General features: G+C 44.8%; 1 protein-coding gene across 1 annotated transcript; it reads left to right on the forward strand.

Moving 5' to 3' along the window:
* The first annotated feature begins 212 nt into the window (after positions 1-212).
* LOC120047316 (sodium-dependent neutral amino acid transporter B(0)AT1-like) lies at positions 213-23,550 on the forward strand. Its single transcript, XM_038992840.1, has 12 exons — positions 213-417; positions 14,204-14,344; positions 14,500-14,637; positions 15,447-15,628; positions 15,828-15,938; positions 16,197-16,309; positions 19,723-19,851; positions 20,198-20,354; positions 20,712-20,916; positions 21,164-21,323; positions 22,933-23,095; positions 23,332-23,550. The coding sequence occupies exons 1-12, from the start codon at positions 213-215 to the stop codon at positions 23,548-23,550; spliced, it is 1,923 nt and encodes a 640-aa protein (XP_038848768.1).
* The last annotated feature ends 1,125 nt before the right edge of the window (positions 23,551-24,675 follow it).

Below are 24,675 nucleotides of genomic sequence, written 5' to 3' on the forward strand. Positions count from 1 at the left end.
TTGGTTGAGTCACACTTGACAAGATAACTTCACGTGTCACTCTTCAGCTTGGTAAAGCAATCATCTACTAAAACAAGTTCAGTTGAAAGGCTGTTTTGCAAAGTTGGCAACCAGTTTTTCCACACCTCAGCTAGTGTACCAGCTAGCGGTAACCTACAGACCAGCTCTCCCCTGTCACACTGCTGAACCTGGCCATCTACACTGGAGGAACCATGAGACTACAGCTGCCCAACCCAGGCCTGGAAGACAGGATCCTGTCCCATGAGGACCTGGACAAGCTGGAGACGGAAGAGGCTGGGAGTGGAGACAGGCCCAAATGGGACAACAAGACCCAATACATGCTCACCTGCGTGGGGTTCTGTGTGGGGCTGGGGAATGTATGGAGATTCCCTTACCTTTGCCAGAGTCATGGGGGAGGTAGGTGTTGTTGTGCTGTGGTGGGGTTGGATGGGGTGTGGTGTGGTTGAATGGGCTGTGGTGTGGTTGGATGGGGTTGGATGGTATGTGGTGTGGTGTGGTGTAGTTGGATGGGGTTAGATGTGGTGTGCTGTAGTGTAGTGTGGTCTTGTTAGTTGTGGTGTGGTGTGGTGTGGTGTGGTGTGGTGTGGTGTGGTGTGGTGTGGTTGGATGGGGTTGAATGGGGTTTGGTGTGGTTGGATGGGGTTGAATGGGGTTTGGTGTGGTTGGATGGGGTTGAATGGGGTTTGGTGTGGTGTGGTTGGATGGGTTGTAGTGTGGTTGGATGTGGTGTGGTGTGGTTGGATGGGGTTAGATGTGGTGTGCTGTAGTGTAGTGTGGTTAGTTGGAGTGTGGTGTGGTTGGATGGGGTTGAATGGGGTGTAGTGTGGTTGGATGTGGTGTGGTGTGGTTGGATGTGGTGTGGTGTGGTTGGAAGTGGTGTGCTGTAGTGTAGTGTGGTTAGTTGGAGTGTGGTGTGGTTGGATGGGGTTGAATGGGGTGTAGTGTGGTTGGATGTGGTGTGGTGTGGTTGGATGTGGTGTGGTGTGGTTGGATGGGGTTGGATGGGTTGGATGGGGTGTGAAACATGTTTTTAGAAATGTTTGCAAATGTGTTGAAATATACAATTTACGTAAGTATTCACACCCCTGAGTCAATACATGTTAGAATCACCTTTGGCAGCAATTACAGCTGTGAGTCTTTCTGGGTAAGTCTTTTAAAGCTTTGCAAAACTGAATTGTGTGCTGTGGTGTGGTTGGATGTGGTGGGATTGGATGGGGTGTGGTTTGGTTTGTTTGGATGGGGTTGGAAGGGTTGGAAGGGTTGGATGGGTTGAATGGGTTGTGCTGTGGTGTGGTTGGATGGGGTTGGATGGGCTGTAGTGTGGTGTGGTTGGATGGGGTTGGATTGGATGGGGTTGGATGGGCTGTAGTGTGGTGTGGTTGGATGGGGTTGGATTGGATGGGGTTGGATGGGCTGTAGTGTGGTGTGGTTGGATGGGGTTGGATGGGTTGAATGGGTTGTGCTGTGGTGTGGTTGGATGGAGTTGGATTGGATGGGGTGTGGTTTGGTGTGGTTGGATGGGATCACTTGTATAGGGAAAGCTCATGTTGTTCTCTGATTTGCTTGATGTACAATCTGTATTTGGTGTCCGTGGGAAAATACTGATTTTCTTTACTTTACAGTGTTCTTATTATTGTAGGTGCAGTTTAACACATATTCTAATTACACATCGCACACATTGTTCCACTGTTATCAGGTACATTAAGTGTACTTACAATACAATAAAAACACAGAACTAATGAGAACAGTGAAAAACATGTCTGGTGTTGATGTCGCTAGTTTATGTGTAGTCTAACCATGGTGATCTGTCTCTATGGAGGCTCCATGGTGATCTGTCTCTATGGATGCTCCATGTTGATCTGTCTCTATGGAGGCTCCATGGTGATCTGTCTCTATGGAGGCTCCGTGGGGATCTGTCTCTATGGAGGCTCCGTGGGGATCTGTCTCTATGGAGGCTCCGTGGTGATCTGTCTCTATGGAGGCTCCGTGGTGATCTGTCTCTATGGAGGCTCCATGGTGATCTGTCTCTATGGAGGCTCCGTGGGGATCTGTCTCTATGGAGGCTCCGTGGTGATCTGTCTCTATGGAGGCTCCGTGGTGATCTGTCTCTATGGAGGCTCCATGGTGATCTGTCTCTATGGATGCTCCATATTGATCTGTCTCTATGGAGGCTCCATGGTGATCTGTCTCTATGGAGGCTCCGTGGTGATCTGTCTCTATGGAGGCTCCGTGGTGATCTGTCTCTATGGAGGCTCCATGGTGATCTGTCTCTATGGAGGCTCCGTGGGGATCTGTCTCTATGGAGGCTCCATGGTGATCTGTCTCTATGGAGGCTCCATGGTGATCTGTCTTTATGGAGGCTACATGGTGATCTGTCTCTATGGAGGCTCCATGGTGATCTGTCTCTATGGAGGCTCCATGGTGATCTGTCTTTATGGAGGCTCCATGGTGATCTGTCTCTATGGAGGCTCCGTGGGGATCTGTCTCTATGGAGGCTCCATGGTGATCTGTCTCTATGGAGGCTCCTTGGTGATCTGTCTCTCTGGAGGCTCCATGGTGATCTGTCTCTATGGAGGCTCCATGGTGATCTGTCTCTATGGAGGCTCCGTGGCGATCTGTCTCTATGGAGGCTCCAGCACCACAAACACTGCATTTCATTAGCTAATGTAGTAACCTATTACTGCTACTTATGCTGACAGGCCTTGTATAGGTGTTAAAGCTTGATTTACATTACACCTCCAGTCATAATGACTTGTCAATGACTGATGGAGAGGACATGCCTGGGGTCTATAGATAGATCCCAGGAAAAATATCTAACTGATTGTCAGTTAGTATTGCAGAGTTATTAATTTGCACTTTGCCCATGTCGCCAAACACATGATGCTACAGTCCACATTTTGTTGTGTTACAGCCTGAATTCAACTTTTTTTTTTTATTCACTATTCACAATCTACACACAATACCCCATAATGACAAAGTGAAAACATGTTTTTAGAAATGTTTGCAAATGTGTTGAAATATACAATTTACATAAATATTCACACCCCTGAGTCAATACATGTTAGAATCACCTTTTGCAGCAATTACAGCTGTGAGTCTTTCTGGGTAAGTCTTTTAAAGCTTTGCACACCTGGATTGTACAATATTTGCACATTATTATTTTTAACATTCTTCAAACTCAAGTTGGTTGTTGATCATTGCTAGACAGCCATTTTCAAGTCTTGCCATAGATCTTCAAGCTGATTTAAGTAAAATCTGTAACTAGCCCACTCAGGAACATTGAATGTCGTCTTGGTAAGCAACTCCAGTGTATATTTGGCCTTGTGTTTAAGGTTATTGTCCTGCTGAAAGGTGAACGTCTCCCAGTGTCTGTTGGAAAGCAAACTGAACCAGGTTTTCCTCTAGGATTTTGCCTGTGCGTAATTCTATTAGGTTTCGTTTTATCCTATAAATCTCCCCAGTCGATGACAAGCATACCCATACCATGATGCAGCCACCACCATGCTTGAAAAAATGAAGAGTGGTATTCAGGGATGTGTTGTGTTGGATTTGTATAATAACACTTTGTATTCAGGACATAAAGTTATTTCAAATGTTTTGCATTATTACTTTAGTGCCTTATTTCATGCGTGTTTTGGAATATTTTTGTTCTATACAGGCTTCCTTTTCACTCTGTAAATTAGTTTAGTATTGTGTAATGACTACAATGTTGTTGATCCATCCTCAATTTTCTCCTTTCACAGCCATTAAACTCTGTAACTGTTTTAGTAACCTGTTGAGTTTCATGTTAATTAATTCTGGTTCCTTGTTCCGCCCCATTATAGCTGATTATAAATCCATAATAATACATATATTATCACCTAATGTTGTGTTAGATCTTTTTATCAACTTAAGTTCTTGTGAACATTACAAGTTTTGAACTTCTATTTGCTATTTTTGGCCTGTAGGCCTCATTGACCTGAGCTCATACAACTCGTTTTTGAGTAGAAAAAGCATAATGTATGGATTATTTTGACTATAACAAATACTCAGATGAAACATATTGTGCTATTTATCACAGACTACTTTGTGTCAAAGTTTAACAAGGACTCTCTCCCCCTCACCAGTGTCATGATCAAAGAAATTATCAAGAGCCTCACATACAGTATATCGTTTGGTCATTGTGCTGCCACAGAATGAATTGTGAGCAGCACAAAGCACAAAGCACAGAGCTGCGAGAAAAGTTATATATATTATTAAAACAGTGTTGCGATTGTTTGTGAGAAGGCCAACAGGTGTGGTTCCCGCGGGGGGAAAGATTCTATTGGGGAAAGGTTCATGTGGGGGTTGCCATGGAAGCCAAGAAGGGGAGTGAGGTGTGTGTGTGTGTGTGTGTGTGTGTGTGTGTGTGTGTGTGTGTGTGTGTGTGTGTGTGTGTGTGTGTGTGTGGGTGTGGGTGTGGGTGTGTGTGTGTGTGCTCAAACACACATGCATGTGGGGGTCTGGGAGAGGAAGTGTGTCCATCTGATGAATGGGCATGTGCCTGAATTAAATTTTATACACTAATCGTAGTCTCAACCATTCATTTCTAATGACCGGTCATTTTTGACCGGGACACCACAGGTGTACAAAAGTTAAATAAAACACCCAAAATGTAATGAAAATCATCAAAATGTATTTTGTGTGTTCAAATGCCCTGTGTGGACAAAGTCATGGAACCTCATGACAATCAGATTAAATGAACTACATTTTCAGTGAGAAACCTTGTAAATCGGTCAAATTCGATCGGAACACGGCAGGAGGGTTAAAGTCCATTGGCCTCATGATAAAATCCCTGAGCGGTTTCCTTCCTCTCCGGCAACTGAGTTAGTGTCACGTTCCTGACCTGTTTTCTGTTGTTTTTGTATGTGTTTGACGGTCAGGGCGTGAGTTTGGGTGGGTAGTCTATGTTATGTGTTTCTATGTTGGTTAAAGGGTGACCTGATATGGCTCTCAATTAGAAGCAGGTGGTTTTCATTTCCTCTGATTGAGAGCCATATTAAGGTAGGTGTTTTCACATTGATTGTTGTGGGTGGTTGTCTCCTGTGTCTGTGTACGTTGCGCCACACGGGACTGTTTTCGGTTTGTTTGTTCGTTTGTTCGGTTTATGTAGTCTGTTCCTGTTTCATGCGTTCTTCGTTATATGTAAGTTCTTATGTTCAGGTGCGTCTACGTCGTTTGTTGTTTTGTAGTTTGTTAAAGTGTTTTCGTGTTTTTTTCGTCTTGTTCAATAAATCAGTATGTCATATTCCAACGCTGCATTTTGGTTCAATCCCTGCTCCTCCTCTTCGGATGAAGAGGAGGAGGAAAGCCGTTACAGAACCACCCACCACACCAGAACCAAGCAGCATGAATTCGAGCAGTGGCCTGCTACACAGGAATCCTGGACATGGGATGAAGTATTGGAGGGAAAAGGACACTGGGCTCACATTGGGGAATATCGCCGCGCTCGTGAGGAGATGGAAGCAGCGAGAGCCCAGGAGCGGTGGTATGAGGAGGCAGCAAAGAGACGTGGCTGGAAACCGGAGAATGAAGCTCAAAACCGCAGATATGAAGGTACGCGGCTAGCAAGGAAGCCCGAGAAGAAACCCCAAAAATTTCTTGGGGGGGGGCTAAGAGGTAGTGGGTCTAGGGCAGGTAGGAGACCTGCGCCCACTTCCCAGGCTAACCGTGGAGAGCGGGAGTACGGGCAGACACCGTGTTACGCAGTAGAGCGCACGGTGTCTCCTGTACGTGTGCATAGCCCGGTGCGGGTTATTCCACCTCCCCGCACTGGTAGGGCTAGATTGAGCATTGAGCCAAGTGCCATGAAGCCGGCTCTACATATCTGGCCACCAGTACGTCTCCTTGGGCCGGCTTACATGGCACCAGCCTTACACATGGTGTCCCCGGTTCGCCTACATAGCCCGGTGCGGGTTATTCCACCTCCCCGCACTGGTCAGGCGACGGGGAGCATACAACCAGGTAAGGTTGGGCAGGCTCAGTGCTCAAGGGAGCCAGTACGCCTACACGGTCCGGTATTTCCAGCGCCACCTTCCCGCCCCAGCCTAGTACCACCAGTGCCTACACCACGCACCAGGCTTCCAGTGCGTTTTCAGAGCCCTGTTCCTCCTCCACGTACTCTCCCTGTGGTGTGTGTATCCAGCCCAGTGCCTCCAGTTCCGGCACCACGCACCAAGCCTCATGTGCGTCCTCAGAGCCCTGTACGCACTGTTCCTTCTCCCCGCACTCGCCCTGAGGTGCGTGACCTCAGCCCGGTACCACCAGTGCCGGTACCACGCACCAGGCCTATAGTGCGCATCGAGAGTCCAGTGTGCCCTGTTCCTGCTCCCCGCACTAGCCTTGAGGTGCGTGTCTCCAGTCCGGTACCACCAGTTCCGGCACCACGCACCAGGCCTACTGTGCGCCTCGGCGGGTCAGAGTCGGCCGTCTGCCCAATGCCGCCTGTACTGCGCGTCTGCCCAGCGCCGTCTGAGCCATCTGTCTGCCCAGCGCCGTCTGAGCCATCTGTCTGCCCAGCGCCGTCTGAGCCATCTGTCTGCCCAGCGCCGTCTGAGCCATCTGTCTGCCCAGCGCCGTCTGAGCCATCTGTCTGCCCAGCGCCGTCTGAGCCATCTGTCTGCCCAGCGCCGTCTGAGCCATCTGTCTGCCCAGCGCCGTCTGAGCCATCCGTCTGCCCAACGCCGTCTGAGCCATCTGTCTGCCCAGCGCCGTCTGAGCCATCCGTCTGCCCAACGCCGTCTGAGCCATCCGTCTGCCCAGCGCCGTCTGAGCCATCCGTCTGCCCAGCGCCTTCTGAGCCATCCGTCTGCCCAGCGCCTTCTGAGCCATCCGTCTGCCCAGCGCCTTCTGAGCCATCCGTCTGCCCAGCGCCTTCTGAGCCATCCGTCTGCCCAGCGCCTTCTGAGCCATCCGTCTGCCCAGCGCCTTCTGAGCCATCCGTCTGCCCAGCGCCTTCTGAGCCATCCGTCTGCCACGAGCCATTAGAGCCGCCCGTCTGTCCCGAGCCATTAGAGCCGTCCGTCAGTCAGGAGCCGCTAGAGCCGTCCATCAGTCAGGAGCCACCAGAGCCGCCAGCCAGTCAGGAGCCGCCAGAGCCGCCAGCCAGTCAGGAGCCACCAGAGCCGCCAGCCAGTCAGGAGCCGCCAGAGCCGCCAGCCAGTCAGGAGCTGCCAGAGCCGCCAGCCAGTCAGGAGCTGCCAGAGCCGCCAGCCAGTCAGGAGCTGCCAGATCCGCCAGCCAGTCAGGAGCTGCCAGAGCCGCCAGCCAGTCAGGAGCTGCCAGAACCGCCAGCCAGTCATGAGCTGCCCTCCAGTCATGAGCTGCCCTCCAGTCATGAGCTGCCCTCCAGTCATGAGCTGCCCTCCAGTCATGAGCTGCCCTCCAGTCATGAGCTGCCCCCCAGTCATGAGCTGCCCTCCAGTCATGAGCTGCCATTAGTACAGAGTTGTCCCTCTGTCCGGAGCTACCTCTCTGTCCGGAGCTACCTCTCTGTCCGGAGCTACCTCTCTGTCCGGAGCTACCTCTCTGGCCTGAGCTACCTCTCTGGCCTGAGCTACCTCTCTGGCCTGAGCTACCTCCTCTATGTAGGAGGGGCCTTAGTGAAGGTTCCTGGACCATGGTCGGGGGCGAGGGTCGCCATTCAAAGGACGCTAAGGAGGGGGACAAAGACAGTGGTGGAGTGGTGTCCTCGTCCACCGCCGGAGCCGCCACCGCGGACAGATGCCCACCCAGACCCTCCCCTTGAGTTTTAGGGGTGCGCCCGGAGTTCGCACCTTGAGGGGGGGGTTCTGTCACGTTCCTGACCTGTTTTCTGTTGTTTTTGTATGTGTTTGACGGTCAGGGCGTGAGTTTGGGTGGGTAGTCTATGTTATGTGTTTCTATGTTGGTTAAAGGGTGACCTGATATGGCTCTCAATTAGAGGCAGGTGGTTTTCATTTCCTCTGATTGAGAGCCATATTAAGGTAGGTGTTTTCACATTGATTGTTGTGGGTGGTTGTCTCCTGTGTCTGTGTACGTTGCGCCACACGGGACTGTTTTCGGTTTGTTTGTTCGTTTGTTCGGTTTATGTAGTCTGTTCCTGTTTCATGCGTTCTTCGTTATATGTAAGTTCTTATGTTCAGGTGCGTCTACGTCGTTTGTTGTTTTGTAGTTTGTTAAAGTGTTTTCGTGTTTTTTTCGTCTTGTTCAATAAATCAGTATGTCATATTCCAACGCTGCATTTTGGTTCAATCCCTGCTCCTCCTCTTCGGATGAAGAGGAGGAGGAAAGCCGTTACAGTGTGACATGGGGGATGTTTGTGTGTTTTTGTCTCGTCTAGGGTGTTTGTATTGTCTAGGGGGTGTTTGTAGAGTTCATGGGGTTGTGTTCATTGTAGGTGTTTATGTAAGTGTATGGTTGCCTAGATTGGTTCTCAATTAGAGACAGCTGTCTATCGTTGTCTCTGATTGGGAGCCATATTTAGGCAGCCATAGTCATTAGGTAGGTTGTGGGTGATTGTCTATGTGTAAGTAGCCAGTGTCTGCACTTATTGTTTGTATAGCTTCACGTTCGTCTGTTTGCTGTTTTGATTAGTTTGTATAGTGTTCGTTTCGTCTTCATTAAAACCTGTTAAGGCTAGGGGGTGCTGTTGTCACTATTTATGGAAATCGTGTAATTTTTGAAACGGCTTCCTACAAACTTCTTGATCGTACAATATGCATATTATTATTATTATTGGATAGAAAACAGTCTATAGTTTCTATAGCCGTTGAAATTTTGTCTCTAAGTGGAACAGAACTCATTCTACAGCAATTTCCCTGACATGGAGTCAGATTTCACACATTTTGGCCCCTGTTCTGGAGTCAGTTTTAAGGCCACTGTTATTCCTATTAGTATACGGACACTGCTTACGTCTTCCCCTGGATGCCTTTACGTGATGACGCTTTGAATGGTATCGATTGCCCAATCACAGCCACTATAAATGAAAAAATCCTGTAGGTAGGACCTCTTTTCTAGGTGCGTCATGCGCGCGGAGGATACCGACCTACTGTTTTTCCAAGCATTAGTGTAGCCTGTTATATTTCTCCGGTCATATTTTTACTCGTTATAGGAGTTAAAAACATCATAAGGTAGTTAATTTAAAGCGTTTTATAGCAATTTATATCCGTTTAGTGCGATTTTGGGACATTTATTTCTGAGCCACTGTGAATCTCTGGGCACCGTTCCAGTTCATGCCGAACGCAATGTGCATTTCTGCATGGCAAGAGGACAGCTTTCGACCAAAAGACGATTAGACCCAAGAAAGGATTCTTTGCCCAAGATTCTGATGGAAGAACAGCTCAAAGTAGGAACAATTTATTATGATAAATCGTGTTTCTGTCGAAAAATGTTAGTGGCTTAGGACGCCATCTTTTTTGACGTAGCTTCGCTTGGCGCAAACTGTATTGAAAAGTAAGGATAATTTAAAAAATGTAATTCCGCGATTGTATTAAGAATTAAATTGTCTATCAATCGCTGTCCACCCTATATTTTTTAGTCACGTTTATGAGTATTTATGTATACGACTAGATCACTGTCTAATATGGCGCACGGCATTTTCTGACCAGCTCGGCTACTTTTCTCATTGTATAACCACGATTTTGGTGGCTAAATATCCACATTTTCGAACAAACTGTATATGTATGTTGTAATATGATGTTACAGGAGTGTCATCTGAAGAATTCTGAGAAGGTTAGTGAAAAAATTAATATCTTTTGGCGATGTTGACGTTATCGCGCTCTTTGGCTAGAATCAATGCTGGGGTAACGTTTGCATATGTGGTATGCTAATATAACGATTTATTGTGTTTTCGCTGTAAGACACTTAGAAAATCTGAAATATTGTCTGTATTCACAGGATCTGTGTCTTTCGATTAGTGTATGCTGTGTATTTTTACGAAATGTTTTATGATTAGTAATTAGGTAAGACACGTTGCTCTATCTATTTATTCTAGTCGATTTGTGACGGTGGGTGCAATTGTAAACTATGATATCTACCTGAAATATTCACATTTTTCTAACAAAACCTATCCTATACCATAAATATGTTATCAGACTGTCATCTGAGGAGGTTTTTTCTTGGTTAGTGGCTATCAATATCTTAGTTTAGCCGAATTGGTGATAGCTAGTGGTGTTGGTGGACAAAGAAAAAATGGTCTCTTTTGCTAAGGTGTTTACCTAATAGATTTACATATTGTGTCTTCCCTGTAAAACATTTTAAAAATCGGACATGTTGGCTGGATTCACACGATCTGTATCTTTCATTAGCTGTATTGGACTTGTTAATGTGTGAAAGTTAAATATTTTAAAAAAATATTTTTTTTGAATTTCGCGCCCTGGCTTTTCAGTGGGGGGGGGGGGGGGGGGTGCCGCAGTCCTAGACAGGTTTTAAAGAAGAATGTATTGTTATCACGCTGCGCCTTGGTCCTCCTCTCTTTCACGTAACGACGATCGTGACACTTACAGATAATTGTATGTGTGGGGTACAGAGATGAGATAGTCATTCAAAAATCATGTTAAACACTATTATTGTAGAGTCCATGCAACTTATTGTGACTTGTTAAGCACATTTTTACTCCTGAACGTATTTAGTCTTGCCATAACAAAGGGGTTGAATACTTATTGACTCATGACATTTCAGCTTTTCATTTTTTATTCATTTGTAAGAATTTGACAAAACATAATTCCACTTTGACATTATGAGGTATTGTGTGTAGGCCAGGGACACAACATCTCAACTGAATCCATTTTAAATTCAGGCTGGAACACAACAACATGTGGAAAAAGTCAAGGGGTGTGAATACTTTCTGAAGACACTGTATAGCCATCTACTGTATTGTTGGTAAACATTGAGAAGACTATTTCTAATGGTTATACACTGGGATAATGAGGGATGTAACTACAATGTGTTCTCTTGTGCCGACCCAGAGTAGATAGGGGCTTTAGCCCAGTAAAATCCACCCAGTGTGATAAATGGAATGAAACACTTCTGCTCTTATCTTATCTAAATACAGAGAGTGCCTAAATGGACTTACGGTAACATCCCATCACGTTCTATGGAAACCGTTTGACTACAAGCGCCTGAATGACACATAAGGACTGTTAAGGCAGATAAAGACTGTTATCTACTGAAGATTGCCAATGGACAGGAAAGCCTTGAGAAGTGTTTGTTGTGAACTGAGGGATAATCACCTGCACATTGAACCACCAACACCTTCACTATCCCGTGCCACAGGAAATCCTTTACTTCAGCCATTCCTGCCTGCAACAGGTGTATTCAAATCAAATCAAATGTATTTATATAGCCCTTCGTACATCAGCTGATATCTCAAAGTGCTGTACAGAAACCCAGCCTAAAACCCCAAACAGCAAGCAATGCAGGTGTAGAAGCACGGTGGCTAGGAAAAACTCCCTAGAAAGGCCAAAACCTAGGAAGAAACCTAGAGAGGAACCAGGCTATGAGGGGTGGCCAGTCCTCTTCTGGCTGTGCCGGGTGGAGATTATAACAGAAAATGTCCAAGATGTTCAAATGTTCATAAATGACCAGCATGGTCAAATAATAATAATCACAGTGGTTGTCGAGGGTGCAACACCTCAGGAATAAATGTCAGTTGGCTTTTCATAGCCGATCATTAAGAGTATCTCTACCGCTCCTGCGGTCTCTAGCGAGTTGAAAACAGCAGGTCTGGGACAGGTAGCACGTCCGGTGAACAGGTCAGGGTTCCATAGCCGCAGGCAGAACAGTTGGCCAGGTGGACTGGGGACAGGTGGACTGGGGACAGCAAGGAGTCATCATGTCAGGTCGTCCTGAGGCATGGTCCTAGGGCTCAGGTCCTCCGAGAGAGAGAAAGAAAGAGAGAAAGAGAGAATTAGAGAGAGCATACTTAAATTCACACAGGACACCGGATAAGACAGGACAAGTACTCCAGATATAACAAACTGACCCTAGCCCCCCGACACATAAACTAATGCAGCATAAATACTGGAGGCTGAGACAGGAGGGGTCAGGAGACACTGTGGCCCCATCCGATGATACCCCCGGATAGGGCCAAACAGGAAGGATATAACCCCACCCATTTTGCCAAGGCACAGCCCCCACACCACTAGAGGGATATCTTCAACCACCAACTTACCATCCTGAGACAAGGCCGAGTATAGCCCACAAAGATCTCCGCCACGGCACAACCCAAGGGGGGGCGCCAACCCAGACAGGAAGATCACGTCAGTGACTCAACCCACTCAAGTGACGCACCCCTCCTAGGGACGGCATGAAAGAGCACCAGTAAGCCAGTGACTCAGCCCCTGTAATAGGATTAGAGGCAGAGAATACCAGTGGAGAGAGGGGAACCGGCCAGGCAGATACAGCAAGGGTGGTTCGTTGCTCCAGAGCCTTTCCGTTCACCTTCACACCCCTGGGCCAGACTACACTCAATCATAGGACCTACTGAAGAGATGAGTCTTCAATAAAGACTTAAAGGTTGAGACAGAGTCTGCGTCTCTCACATGGGTAGGCAGACCATTCCATAAAAATGGAGATCTATAGGAGAAAGCCCTGTCTCCAGCTGTTTGCTTAGAAATTCTAGGGACAATTAGGAGGCCTGCGTCTTGTGACCGTAGCGTACGTGTAGGTATGTACGGCCGGACCAACTCGGAAAGATAGGTAGGAGCAAGCCCATGTAACGCTTTGTAGGTTAACAGTAAAACCTTGAAATCAGCCCTTGCCTTAACAGGAAGTCAGTGTAGGGAGGCTAGCACTGGAGTAATATGATCAAATGTTTTGGTTCTAGTCAGGATTCTAGCAGCCGTATTTAGCACTAACTGAAGTTTATTTAGTGCTTTATCCAGGTAGCCGGAAAGTAGAGCATTGCAGTAGTCTAACCTAGAAGCAACAAAAGCATGGATAAATTTTTCTGCATAATTTTTGGACAGAAAATGTCTGATTTTTGCAATGTTACGTAGATGGAAAAAAGCTGTCCTTGAAACAGTCTTGATATGTTCGTCAAAAGAGAGATCAGGGTCCAGAGTAACGCCGAGGTCCTTCACAGTTTTATTTGAGACGACTTTACAACCATCAATATTAATTGTCAGATTCAACAGAAGATCTCTTTGTTTCTTGGGACCTAGAACAAGCATCTCTGTTTTGTCCGAGTTTAAAAGTAGAACGTTTTCAGCCATCCACTTCCTCATGTCTGAAACACAGGCTTCTAGCGAGGGCAATTTTGGGGCTTCACCATGTTTCATTGAAATGTACAGCTGTGTGTCATCCGCATAGCAGTGAAAGTTAACATTATGTTTTCGAATGACATCCCCAAGAGGTAAAATATATAGTGAAAACAATAGTGGTCCTAAATCGGAACCTTGAGGAACACCGAAATGTACAGTTGATTTGTCAGAGGACAAACCATTCACAGAGACAAACTGATATCTTTCCGACAGATAAGATCTAAACCAGGCCAGAATTTGGGTTTCCAATCTCTCCAAAAGAATGTGGTGATCGATGGTATCAAAGGCAGCACTAAGGTCTAGTAGCACGAGGACAGATGCAGAGCCTCGGTCTGACGCCATTAAAAGGTCATTTACCATCTTCACAAGTGCAGTCTCAGTGCTATGATGGGGTCTAAAACCAGACTGAAGCATTTCGTATTGACTTGTCTCCGTAAAAGGACATCAGTGTTATGTGATTCCCAAGTGGTTTTATTGTTCCTCTCCATCTGTTTCTCTCCTTTTTTTGGCAGTATGTTTAGATAGACAGGTATGTGTATCTCTGAGCCCTGTGTGTTTATCCATACCCCAGTACAGCTGTTTCATATTTACATTTCAACCTTTATTTAACTAGGCAAGTCAGTTAAGAACAAATTCTTATTTAGAATGACAGCCTATCGGGGAACAGTGGGTTAACTGCCTTATTCAGGGGCAGAACGACAGATTCTTACCTTATCAGCTTGGGGATTCGATCCAGCAACCTTTCGGTTAATGGCCCAACGCTCAAACCACTAGGCTACCTGCCAACCCTATATATGATACAGAAGACTTGTAATATACACTCCATTACATCTGCAGGTGTCTGTATGTCATGAGATGTCATTAACAGTCATGGATATTTACCAATGATTTAAGAGCTTTGATTGTGGCCTCTTTGTTCTCAGGTGCATTCATGATTCCTTTCCTGATCCTGCTGGTTCTAGAAGGTGTTCCCCTGCTCCATCTGGAGTTTGCTATTGGTCAACGTCTAAGGAAAGGCAGTTTAGGCGTGTGGTCAACAATTCATCCTTACTTAGCTGGAGTTGGTAAGTAACACTCCCCTAGCTCTGGTCCAGGGCAAATACATAACGTGCAGTTTGTAGCATGTAAGCAGCAGGTAAACGCCCCGGGACCAGAGCTACCCGTGATGCTTCAACAAACCTTAAGTCATCATGGACTCACTGCTCTGTGTTCTTACCAGGCATAGCGTCCATGTTTGTTTCTTTGATGATCAGCCTGTACTACAACACCATCATGGCCTGGGTGATGTGGTACTTGTTTAACTCCTTCCAAGAGACGCTGCCTTGGAGCCAGTGTCCCCTCAACTACAATCTAACAGGTAAGAGTTCAGTACCGACACACTCCATGCAAGACTGGTAAAAATGAGATATTAAATCAAATCAAATTGTATTAGTCACATGTGCTGAATACAACAGGTGTAGACCTTACGGTGAAATGCTTACTTACAAGCCCCTAACCAACAATGCAGTTGAAAAAAATACGTATAAGAATAAGAGATAAAAGTGACAAGTAATTAAAGAGCAGCAGTAAAATAACAATAGCAAGACTATATACAGGGTGGTGCAGCTCCAGAGTCAATGTGCGGGGGCACCGGTTAGTTGAGGTAGTATGTACATGTAGGTAGACTTATTAAAGAGACTATGCATAGATTACAACAGAGAGTAGCAGATGTACTGTATAGTATTTGAGACATTATGGGGGTCAGGGGTCAATTCCATTTATAATTCTGCAAATTCAGAAAGCCAACAGATATTTCATAGAGGAGAACTGAGAAAAATGTTAATTTACTTTCTGAATGAATTAACTGAATTGAAATGGAATTGACCTCAACCCTGATAAACATGCTTCACACTCAGGATGACAGCTATATTACAAGGAAGAAGCACATTTATTATGGAATATGAAGATACTGTACATGTACTATGGCTGAACATTGGCTGCATCCTAAATGCCACCCTATTCCCTATAGTGCAATACTTTTGACCAGAGCTTTATTGGCCCGGGTCAAACGTTTTGCACTAGGGAATAGAGTGCTGTTTGGGATGCAACCTATGCATGAATCATCCAGTCATGTATGTCTAATTATAATAATGTATTATTTGTCAATTCTTTACCTAAATGTCCCAGGCCTGGTGTCAGAGTGCGAGCAGAGCTCCCCAGTGGATTACTTCTGGTACAGAGAGACCCTGAACACCACCCCAGACATTGGTGAGAACGGGGGTCTGCAGTGGTGGATGGTGCTGTGTCTGATCAGTGCCTGGGCCGTGCTCTATATCTGCATCATCCGAGGCATCGAGACCACTGGGAAGGTAGAGCAGCTCAATCTATCTGAGACGAGGACTACATGTTAACGTTCACATTTATATCCAATTATGACCAATAACAATGGATGAAAATTGGAAAATGGAGAAATGAAATAATATAAAGGTAGTTTTATGTTACCATGTCTCAGTGATTGCGAATATAAATAAAGGTATAGTGAAATCACTGTCTCTCCTCTCCTCATAGGCTGTGTATGTCACCTCAACACTACCCTACGTAGTGTTGAGCATTTTCCTGATCAGAGGTCTGACTTTGAAAGGCTCTTTGAGTGGAGTCGTGTTTCTCTTCACCCCGGACGTAAGTCAAGTGTTGTGGTCCAAATGGCAACCTATTCCCTATATAGTGTACTACTTTTGACTACAGCCATATGGGCCCTGGTTAAAAGTAGTGCACTATACAGGGAATAGGATGCCATTTGGGACACTGTTACACTTCACAAAAAAACGCACACTAAAAGAAATGCAAACCCATCCCTGAAATGATATCAGATAAATAGGTCATATATAAATCAGGTAAATCTGATTCATGTAACAAAACGTTGTGTTGTTGTCCCAGTTGACAGAGCTGACCAACCCAACTACCTGGCTGGATGCAGGTGCCCAGGTGTTTTATTCCTTCTCCATAGCATTTGGTGGACTCATCTCTTTCTCCAGCTACAACTCTGTGCAGTAAGTCACAATCAACCATCTAAACTACTATTGTTAAAATCTATGTATTATATATTTTAGAAAAAAAAGTGGTTTACTATGTTGTATTGGGACACTTTTGAATTGTGTTATAAAGCACGACAACTGTGCTAAAATAGAGCGTTATGGTCCATATTAGGACAGGCTCAGTCTCAGCACCTGGGTCTCGATCTCGCACTGTGAAACTGGGTCCTGGACTTTCTGACGGGAAGCCCCCAGGTGGTGAGGGTAGGAAACAACATCTCCATTCCGCTGATCCTCAACACTGAGGCCCCACAAGGGTGTGTTCTCGGCCCTCTCCTGTACTCCCTGTTCACCCATGACTGCGTGGGCATGCACGCCTCCAACTCAATCATTAAGTTTGCAGACGGCACTACAGTGGTAGGCTTGATTACCAACAACGACGAGACGACCTACAGGGAGAAGGTGAGGGCGGTGTCAGGAAAATAACCTCACACTCAAAATCAACAAAACAAAGGAGATGATCGTCGACTTCAGGAAACAGCAGAGGGAGCACCCCCTATCCACATCAACGGGACAGTAGTGGAGAAGGTGGAAAGTTTTAAGTTCCTCGGCGTACAAATCACGAACAAACTGAAATGGTCCACCCACACAGACAGCGTTTCTTCAGGAGGCTGAAGAAATTTGGCTTGTCACCGAAAACACTCACAAACTTTTACAGATGCACAATCGAGAGCATCGGGTCGGACTGTATCACCGCCTGGTACGGCAACCGCTCCGCCCACAACCCTAAGGCTCTCCAGAGGGTAGTGAGGTCTGCACAACGCATCACCGGGGGCAAACTACCTGCCCTCCAGTACACCTACACCACCCGATGTCACAGGAAGGACAAAAAGATCATCAAGGACAACAACCACCAGAGCCACTGCTTGTTCACACCGCTACCATCCAGAAGGCGAGGTCAGTACAGGTGCATCAAAGCTGGGACCGAGAGACTGAAAAACAGCTTCTATCTCAAGGCCATCAGACTGTTAAACGGCCATCACAAACATTGAGTTAACATAATGACTCAAATCTCTAGCCACTTTAATAATAAAAAATTGGCTGTAAAAAATGTATCACTAGTCACTTTAAACAATGCCACTTTATATAATGTTTACATACTGTACATTACTCATCTCATATGTATATACTGTACTCTATAGAATCTACTGCATCTTGCCTATTCCGCACGGCCATCGCTCATCCATATATTTATTTGTACTGTCGTGTCTTTGCTATGCCGGATTAAGTGATATGACATGCTATTTTATAAAATCATTTCTCTGTAATTAATATTACCTGATTAACTAATCATGTAAATGTAATTAACTAGAAAGTTGGGGCACCATGAAAGCATGTTAATAGAGCTGTTGTCTTCCGAATAAACTCTTAAAGACCTGTTAATCTTTTACCTCAATAGCAGTCAATCATTAATCGTCACCTTATTCAGTCTCATCTGAACGTCGTAAATTCTTTGAAGTTGAATCAGCAATACAAAATTTGGTTTAATTACTTATTTACTAAATACCTAAATAATCACACAGAATTACAGATACACAGGATGGATAATACATTGATTACTAATTATGTCATACAAGAAAACGTCCCTGGTTGACGGAACTGATATGATGGCTGGTTACACAAAGAAAGGAGGTGTCACGATCGTCGTAATGATGAGACCAAGGTGCAGCGTGGTGAGCGTACATTTCACTTTATTTTAAATGTCGCCAACAAAAACAAGAAACAACAAAAACGAACGTGAAGCTTACTAGGGCTATACATGCCACTAACAAAGTCAACTACCCACAACTAAGGTGGCAAAACAGGCTGCCTAAGTATGATTCCCAATCAGGGACAACGATAGACAGCTGTCCCTGATTGAGAACCATACCCGGCCAAAACATAGAAACAGAAAACATAGAAATAAAGAAACTAGAATGCCCCCCCTAGTCACACCCTGGCCTAACCAAAATAGAGAATAAAAGCCTTTCTATGGCCAGGGCGTGACAGGAGGTTGGGTTTGAATGAAAGCGCGGGAAGACTGAGGAACAAAAGGTTTGGGTCGCTATCGGACCTTGTGAAGCTATGCTATCGTAAATACAGAATCTTATGCATTCTAAATAACCGCCCATTTAGAAAAGGAAAATGCTAAAAAAATATTTACTCTGAGCTGCGCTTCGATAGATTGGTCATAGATGGAAGGCTGGGTTGCCCAGCAGAGATCTCTTGTCCTCTGAAGAATGTCTGGTGGTAAAGTGGATACGTTGTAGTACAGTCGTCGTGTGGTAGAACAGGTACTTTGTCCGTCCTTTCCTAGCCCACGTTTACAGCTGATGCTGCTAACTCAACGGCTAGGAGGTATCACTTCTTTAGTGAATAAGAGTTCAAAGTTCATACCAGGTTGCCATACTATATGCGTATGCTATATTCTGGCTGGTATATTCGAAATTCATCCTTCCGGCATGTCGATCGTCACCTCCACGTTGAAATTCGCTCTTTTTAAGGTATGGACAGCAGTCCTCACGTCACCGGGAACACAATGCTAATTTCGTTAGTTTATTGTCGTTCAACCGTTCGCAACCAGAGCTCACGCTGAGGTTGGCTTAGTTTTGTAGTTGATATTATCCCTTTTAATGTATGGACAGCAGTCCTCATGTCCTCGGGAACAACAAAGTTACATTTTCGTAAAGGGGCTTATGTAGTGGTGGGAGAGACGGGCGTGTTTCATATTTTACAACCAATGTCTGTTCACTTGGGCACTGAGTGAGCAGAGTTTTTACTTTATGAAAACCATTTTCTCATTTAGAAGCTAAAATTACATTTAATCTTTTCACAAATAGTTTCATATTTAAACATTTAAATTGCACAACAATTCCATGTGAATCTGATAACTAGAATGTGTTGACTTTCCAAGATACAGTTTATGTCATCCTATCATCAGTAACAATGTCTCAGACGACAACTGATCTGACATCATATTCTTTAAGTACCAACGCATATTTTCAGCTGGTTGGATTACCGAAATATGGTTCTGTTCCCCACCCTTTTGATGTTACCAGACTCTCTCTATGTTAACAAAGGGCTTTCCAACAGTCACATCTGTAGAGTAGAGAGAGGAAAGGGGGGAAGGTATTTATGGGGATCATAAACCTCACCAACAGTGCAACGTCATGACAGTACACATTCTTATTCATTCCTTTACACTTGGGTACAGTATATAAGGTAGTTGTTGTGAAATTGTTAGATTACTTGTTAGATATTACTGCACGGTCGGAACTAGAAGCACAAGCATTTCGCTACACTCGCATTAACATCTGCTAACCATGTGTATGTGACCGATAGCATTTGATTTGATTTGATTTGAGCAGGACGTTGTTGTTTTTGATCCCCAGTAACAACTGTGAACAGGATGCAGTGATCATCTCTGCCGTCAATGGCTTCACCTCCGTCTACGCTGCAACAGTCATCTACACCATCATTGGCTTCAGAGCCACAGAGAGATTTGACAACTGTCTTGGCGGGTAGGAATCTACCCGTCTCTGTAGATGGCATGTTCCTACTACAGTACTCACTGCATCCGATATGATACGAGTACAGTTGCCAAAATTCGTCACCTTTCCCAAAATTCCCAGGTTTTTCAGAAATCCCAGTTGGAAGAGTCGTGGAATCAGGATGGGATAAGCAGGACATCTGAGAATTCTCCAACCACGATTTCTGTCAAATCGGGGAATTTTGCAACCCTACATGTACCTAACAGTGCCCCCTACCTCCGATATGACAGTATGATAGCCGATGTGACATAGTTAGATGTAATGTTACCACGAAAGAGGCCATGACATCAACTCATTTTCCACAATGATTCTGTAGAAATATCCTGACACTGCTGAATACATTTGATCTCCCCGAGGGCAACGTCACTGAGAACAACTATGATCAGGTTCTCCAGAGTCTCAATGGAACACATCCAGACATCATTCAGGGACTCAACTTGAAGACCTGTGACTTGAACACTTTCCTCAGCGAGGTATGATTTTTAGGGCTGGTTTCCCAGACACAGATTAACCGTAGTCCCGGACTAAAAAGCATGATCAATGAGATTCTCCATTGAAAGTGCTTTTTAGTCCAGCAGTAGGCCTAATCTGTGAATGGGAAAGCAGAGTTTTAAAGCTAAGCGAAGGTCTCTTACATACATGCTCCACATGCTTTTCATTTCATCGTATAAATACTGACAATATAAGAATATCATTTTAGCTTGACTATATGGCAATGGCAATCCCAAAGGGAACTATACACTGAATATTCTAGTCCTATACAGTGTAGGAACACAATGTTATTTAAAACAAGCTCTAATTCCACTCCTTCTCTATGTGTCCTGATGCAGGGGGTTGAAGGAACTGGTCTGGCCTTTATCGTGTTCACAGAGGCCATCACTAAGATGCCTGTATCTCCTGTTTGGTCAGTCTTGTTCTTCATCATGCTCTTCTGTCTCGGCCTGTCCTCCATGTTTGGAAATATCGAAGGAGTTCTGGTACCACTTCAGGACCTGGGGGTTTTCCCCAAGAGTTGGCCCAAGGAGGCCACCACAGGTGAGACAAGAGCTGGAACAGACTGAGACCGGACATCAGCTCAGGCAACACACCGGCTCATTCATTTCCTTCGGACCAAAACCTCCCACTGGTCTAAAGATGGACCAGCCTGTCTGTCATTTGCCCGAACTGCCCTATGGCCAGTCTGTTTCTGGACAAGAGCAATCCAGACCTATTTTCTCCAATGTTGAGAGATTGAAACCTCTTTGTTAAATATCTTTAACTCATGTTCTTTATTCTGTTACAGGGACAACATGTGTCCTCTGCTGCATTGCTGGACTGATATTTGTTCAAGGCTCAGGGAACTACTGGCTGTCCCTCTTTGACAGCTTTGCTGGGTCCATACCTCTGCTGATCATTGCATTCTGTGAGATGGTCGGGGTTGTGTACCTCTATGGTATTGATAGGTGAGAAATAAATTAATTCTGTGAGATGGTCGGTGTTCTGTACATCTATGGCATTGATCGGGGTGAGAAATAAATTCATTCTGTGAGATGGTCGGGGTTGTGTACCTCTATGGTATTGATCGGTGAGAAATAAATTCATTCTGTGAGATGGGCGGGGGTGAGTTCGAAACATTAAATCAAATCAAAGTCTATTTGTCACGTGCGCCGAATACAACAGGTGTAGACCTTACAGTGAAATGCTTACTTACAGGCTCTAACCAACAGTGCAAAAAAGGTATTAGGTGAACAATACGTAAGTAAAGAAATAAAAACAACAGTAAAAAGTTGCGAAAAATAACAGCAGCGAGGCTATATACAGTAGCGAGAGGCTATAACAGTAGCGAGGCTATATACAGTAGCGAGAGGCTATAACAGTAGCGAGGCTATATACAGTAGCGAGAGGCTATAACAGTAGCGAGGCTATATACAGTAGCGAGAGGCTATAACAGTAGCGAGGCTATATACAGTAGCGAGAGGCTATAACAGTAGCGAGGCTATATACAGTAGCGAGAGGCTATAACAGCAGCGAGGCTATATACAGTAGCGAGAGGCTATAACAGTAGCGAGGCTATATACAGGCACCGGTTAGTCGGGCTGATTGAGGTATTATGTATATGTAGGTATGGTTAAAGTGACTATGCATATATGATAAACAGAGAGTAGCAGTAGCGTAAAAGAGGGGTTGGCAGATGGTGGGTGGCGGGACACAATGCAGATAGCCTGGTTAGCCAATGTGCGGGGGCATTGCTTGGTCGGGTCAATTGAGGTAGTGTGTACATGAATGTATAGTTAAAGTGACTATGCGTATATGATAAACAGAGAGTAGCAGCAGCGTAAAAGAGGGGTTGGGGGGGCATACAATGCAAATTATCTGGGTAGCCATGTGATTACCTGTTCAGGAGTCATGGCTTGGGGGTAAAAACTGTTGAAACTGCCTTTTTGTCCTAGACTTGGCACTCCGGTACCGCTTGCCATGCGGTAGCAGAGAGAACAGTCTACGACTGGAGTGGCTGGGGTCTTTGACAATTTTTATGGCCTTCCTCTGACACCCCCTGGTGTAGAGGTCCTGGATGGCAGGCAGCTTAGCCCCAGTGATGTACTGGGCTGTACGTACTACCCTCTGTAGTGCTGCATCAGATGACCTGGCCTCCACAATCACCTGATCTCAACCCAATTGAGATGGTTTGGGATGAGTTAGACCGCAGAGTGAAGGAAAAGCAGCCAACAAGTGCTCAACATATGTGGGAACTCCTTCAAGACTGTTGGAAAAACATTCCTCTTGAAGCTGGTTGAGAGAATGCCAAGAGTGTACAAAGTTGTCATCAAGGCAAAGGGTGGCTACTTTGAAGAATGTAAAATATAAAATACTATATTTAGATTTTTTTAACACTTTTTTGGTTACTACATGATTCCATATGTATTATTTAATGGTTTTGACGTCTTCACTATTATTCTACAATGTAGAAAATAGTAAAAATAAAGAAAAACCCTTGAATGAGTAAGTGTGTCCAGACTTTTGACTGGTACTGTATAATAACAATAGTTTTGTGTCTCTCTCTCTCTGTGCCAGGTTCAACGAGGATATAAAGTTCATGATCGGCCACAAGCCCAACCTCTTCTGGCAGATCACATGGAGATTTGTCAGCCCCGCCATCATGTTTGTCATCTTTGTGTTCTACTTTATCACAAAAGTCACCGAAACGCTCCTATATAAAACCTGGAATCCTGAATCGGTACGGTTTTTGCTCTGTCAAGTCTATAAATCTGTTGAAATCAAAACATCCAAATTGCAACACATAAATGTTGCTGTCATTTGTTTTTAGGCCTCTTAACATACTAGATTTCCCATATGCCTATATTTACATGTATAGCTCCACCATTCACATCATCTCCACATGGTACAGTACTGTACATAACAGTGACAACACGGACATACTAAAAGCCTTATACCATACATCTTCCATTACAGGAAAACTTCCCTACATTGGAGGAGAAGCCCTATCCAGCCTGGATCTATGTGATAATCTTCATCCTGGCAGGGATACCCAGTCTAGCTGTGCCTGGCACTGCTCTCTACAAATGTTTACGGAGGAAGAGAGATACAAAGGCTGAACAGCAAGAGCTCAAAACAGTCTCTAACCACATTGACGTGAACGACAAGGCTCAGGATGGTAAATCCCATACCTGATTACCCGTAATAACTCCCCACCAATAAAAACAAAATAAATACAAAGCCTTTAACGTATGTACTGTTTTTATTTATTAATGATTATTTATTTCATTTCTTTCATTGTGTAAAGTGTGTTGTGACTTTACATTGTGATTTGATGTGAATCTTACTGAGATATGTTTAGCATAGTATTGCTGTATATCTTGTACACTGAAATGTCTATGAATGAAAACTGTAGTATCTGAGGATGCTTTTTAGATCGAGGACTCCGGACACGTAAGTACATTTTAGTATTTCATTGCAACTTAGAATAACATTACAGGAATGTAGCTGGCATAAGCTACCTGAGGCCTCTTGAGGTTATTGCAGACATTAAAAGGCTACGGATAGTGGGAAGCAAACTATATATTGAGTCAATACTGCCATCTATTGGTGAACATAACACCTAACATACACTGAGTGTACAAAACATTAAGAACACCTGCTCTTTCCTTGACATAGACTGACCAGGTGAAAGATATGATCCCTTTTTCATGTCACTTGTTAAATCCACTCCAACTCAGTGTAGATGAAGGCGAGGAGACAGGTTAAAGAAGGATTTTTATGCATTGAGACATGGATTGTGTATGTGTGCCATTCAGAGGGTGAATGGGAAAGACAAAATATTTAAGTGCCTTTGAACAGGGTATGGTAGTAGGTGTCAGGCACACCGGTTTGTGTCAAGAACTGCAACGCTGCTGGGTTTTTCACACTCAACAGTTTCCCCTGTGTATCAAGAATAGTCCACCACCCAAAGGACATCCAGCCAACTTGACACAACTGTGGGAAGCATTTAAGTTAACATGGGCAAGCATCCCTGTGGAATGCTTTGGACACCTTGTAGGATTCCATGCCCCAGCGAATTGAGGCTGTTCTGAGAGCATACTTTCATTCTGCAGCACTAGAGGGCAGAGTTAGCTATTCAACGGAAGTCATAAATTACTCCTCTTCAAATGTAGTTCTCATTATTTCTTGCTGTAGTTTTTTATGAATCTCCACTGTTTCTGCTACTCTGTATTAGCTTGCTCTTACGAGGGTTTAGGTTCAGGTTGTTACGAGGGTTTAGGTTCAGGTTGTTACGAGGGTTTAGGTTCAGGTTGTTAC

Source organism: Salvelinus namaycush, chromosome 5 (assembly GCF_016432855.1).
Source record: "Salvelinus namaycush isolate Seneca chromosome 5, SaNama_1.0, whole genome shotgun sequence".
Classification (NCBI taxonomy): Eukaryota; Metazoa; Chordata; class Actinopteri; order Salmoniformes; family Salmonidae; genus Salvelinus; species Salvelinus namaycush.

Bases quoted from the DNA above. Each gene is read 5' to 3' on its own strand.
- LOC120047316 (XM_038992840.1), top strand. From the start codon at position 213: ATGAGACTACAGCTGCCCAACCCAGGCCTGGAAGACAGGATCCTGTCC. The intron at 16,310-19,722 runs GTAAGTCACAAT...TTTGATCCCCAG, and splicing joins TCCAGCTACAACTCTGTGCA to TAACAACTGTGAACAGGATG. The intron at 19,852-20,197 runs GTAGGAATCTAC...ATGATTCTGTAG, and splicing joins TTTGACAACTGTCTTGGCGG to AAATATCCTGACACTGCTGA.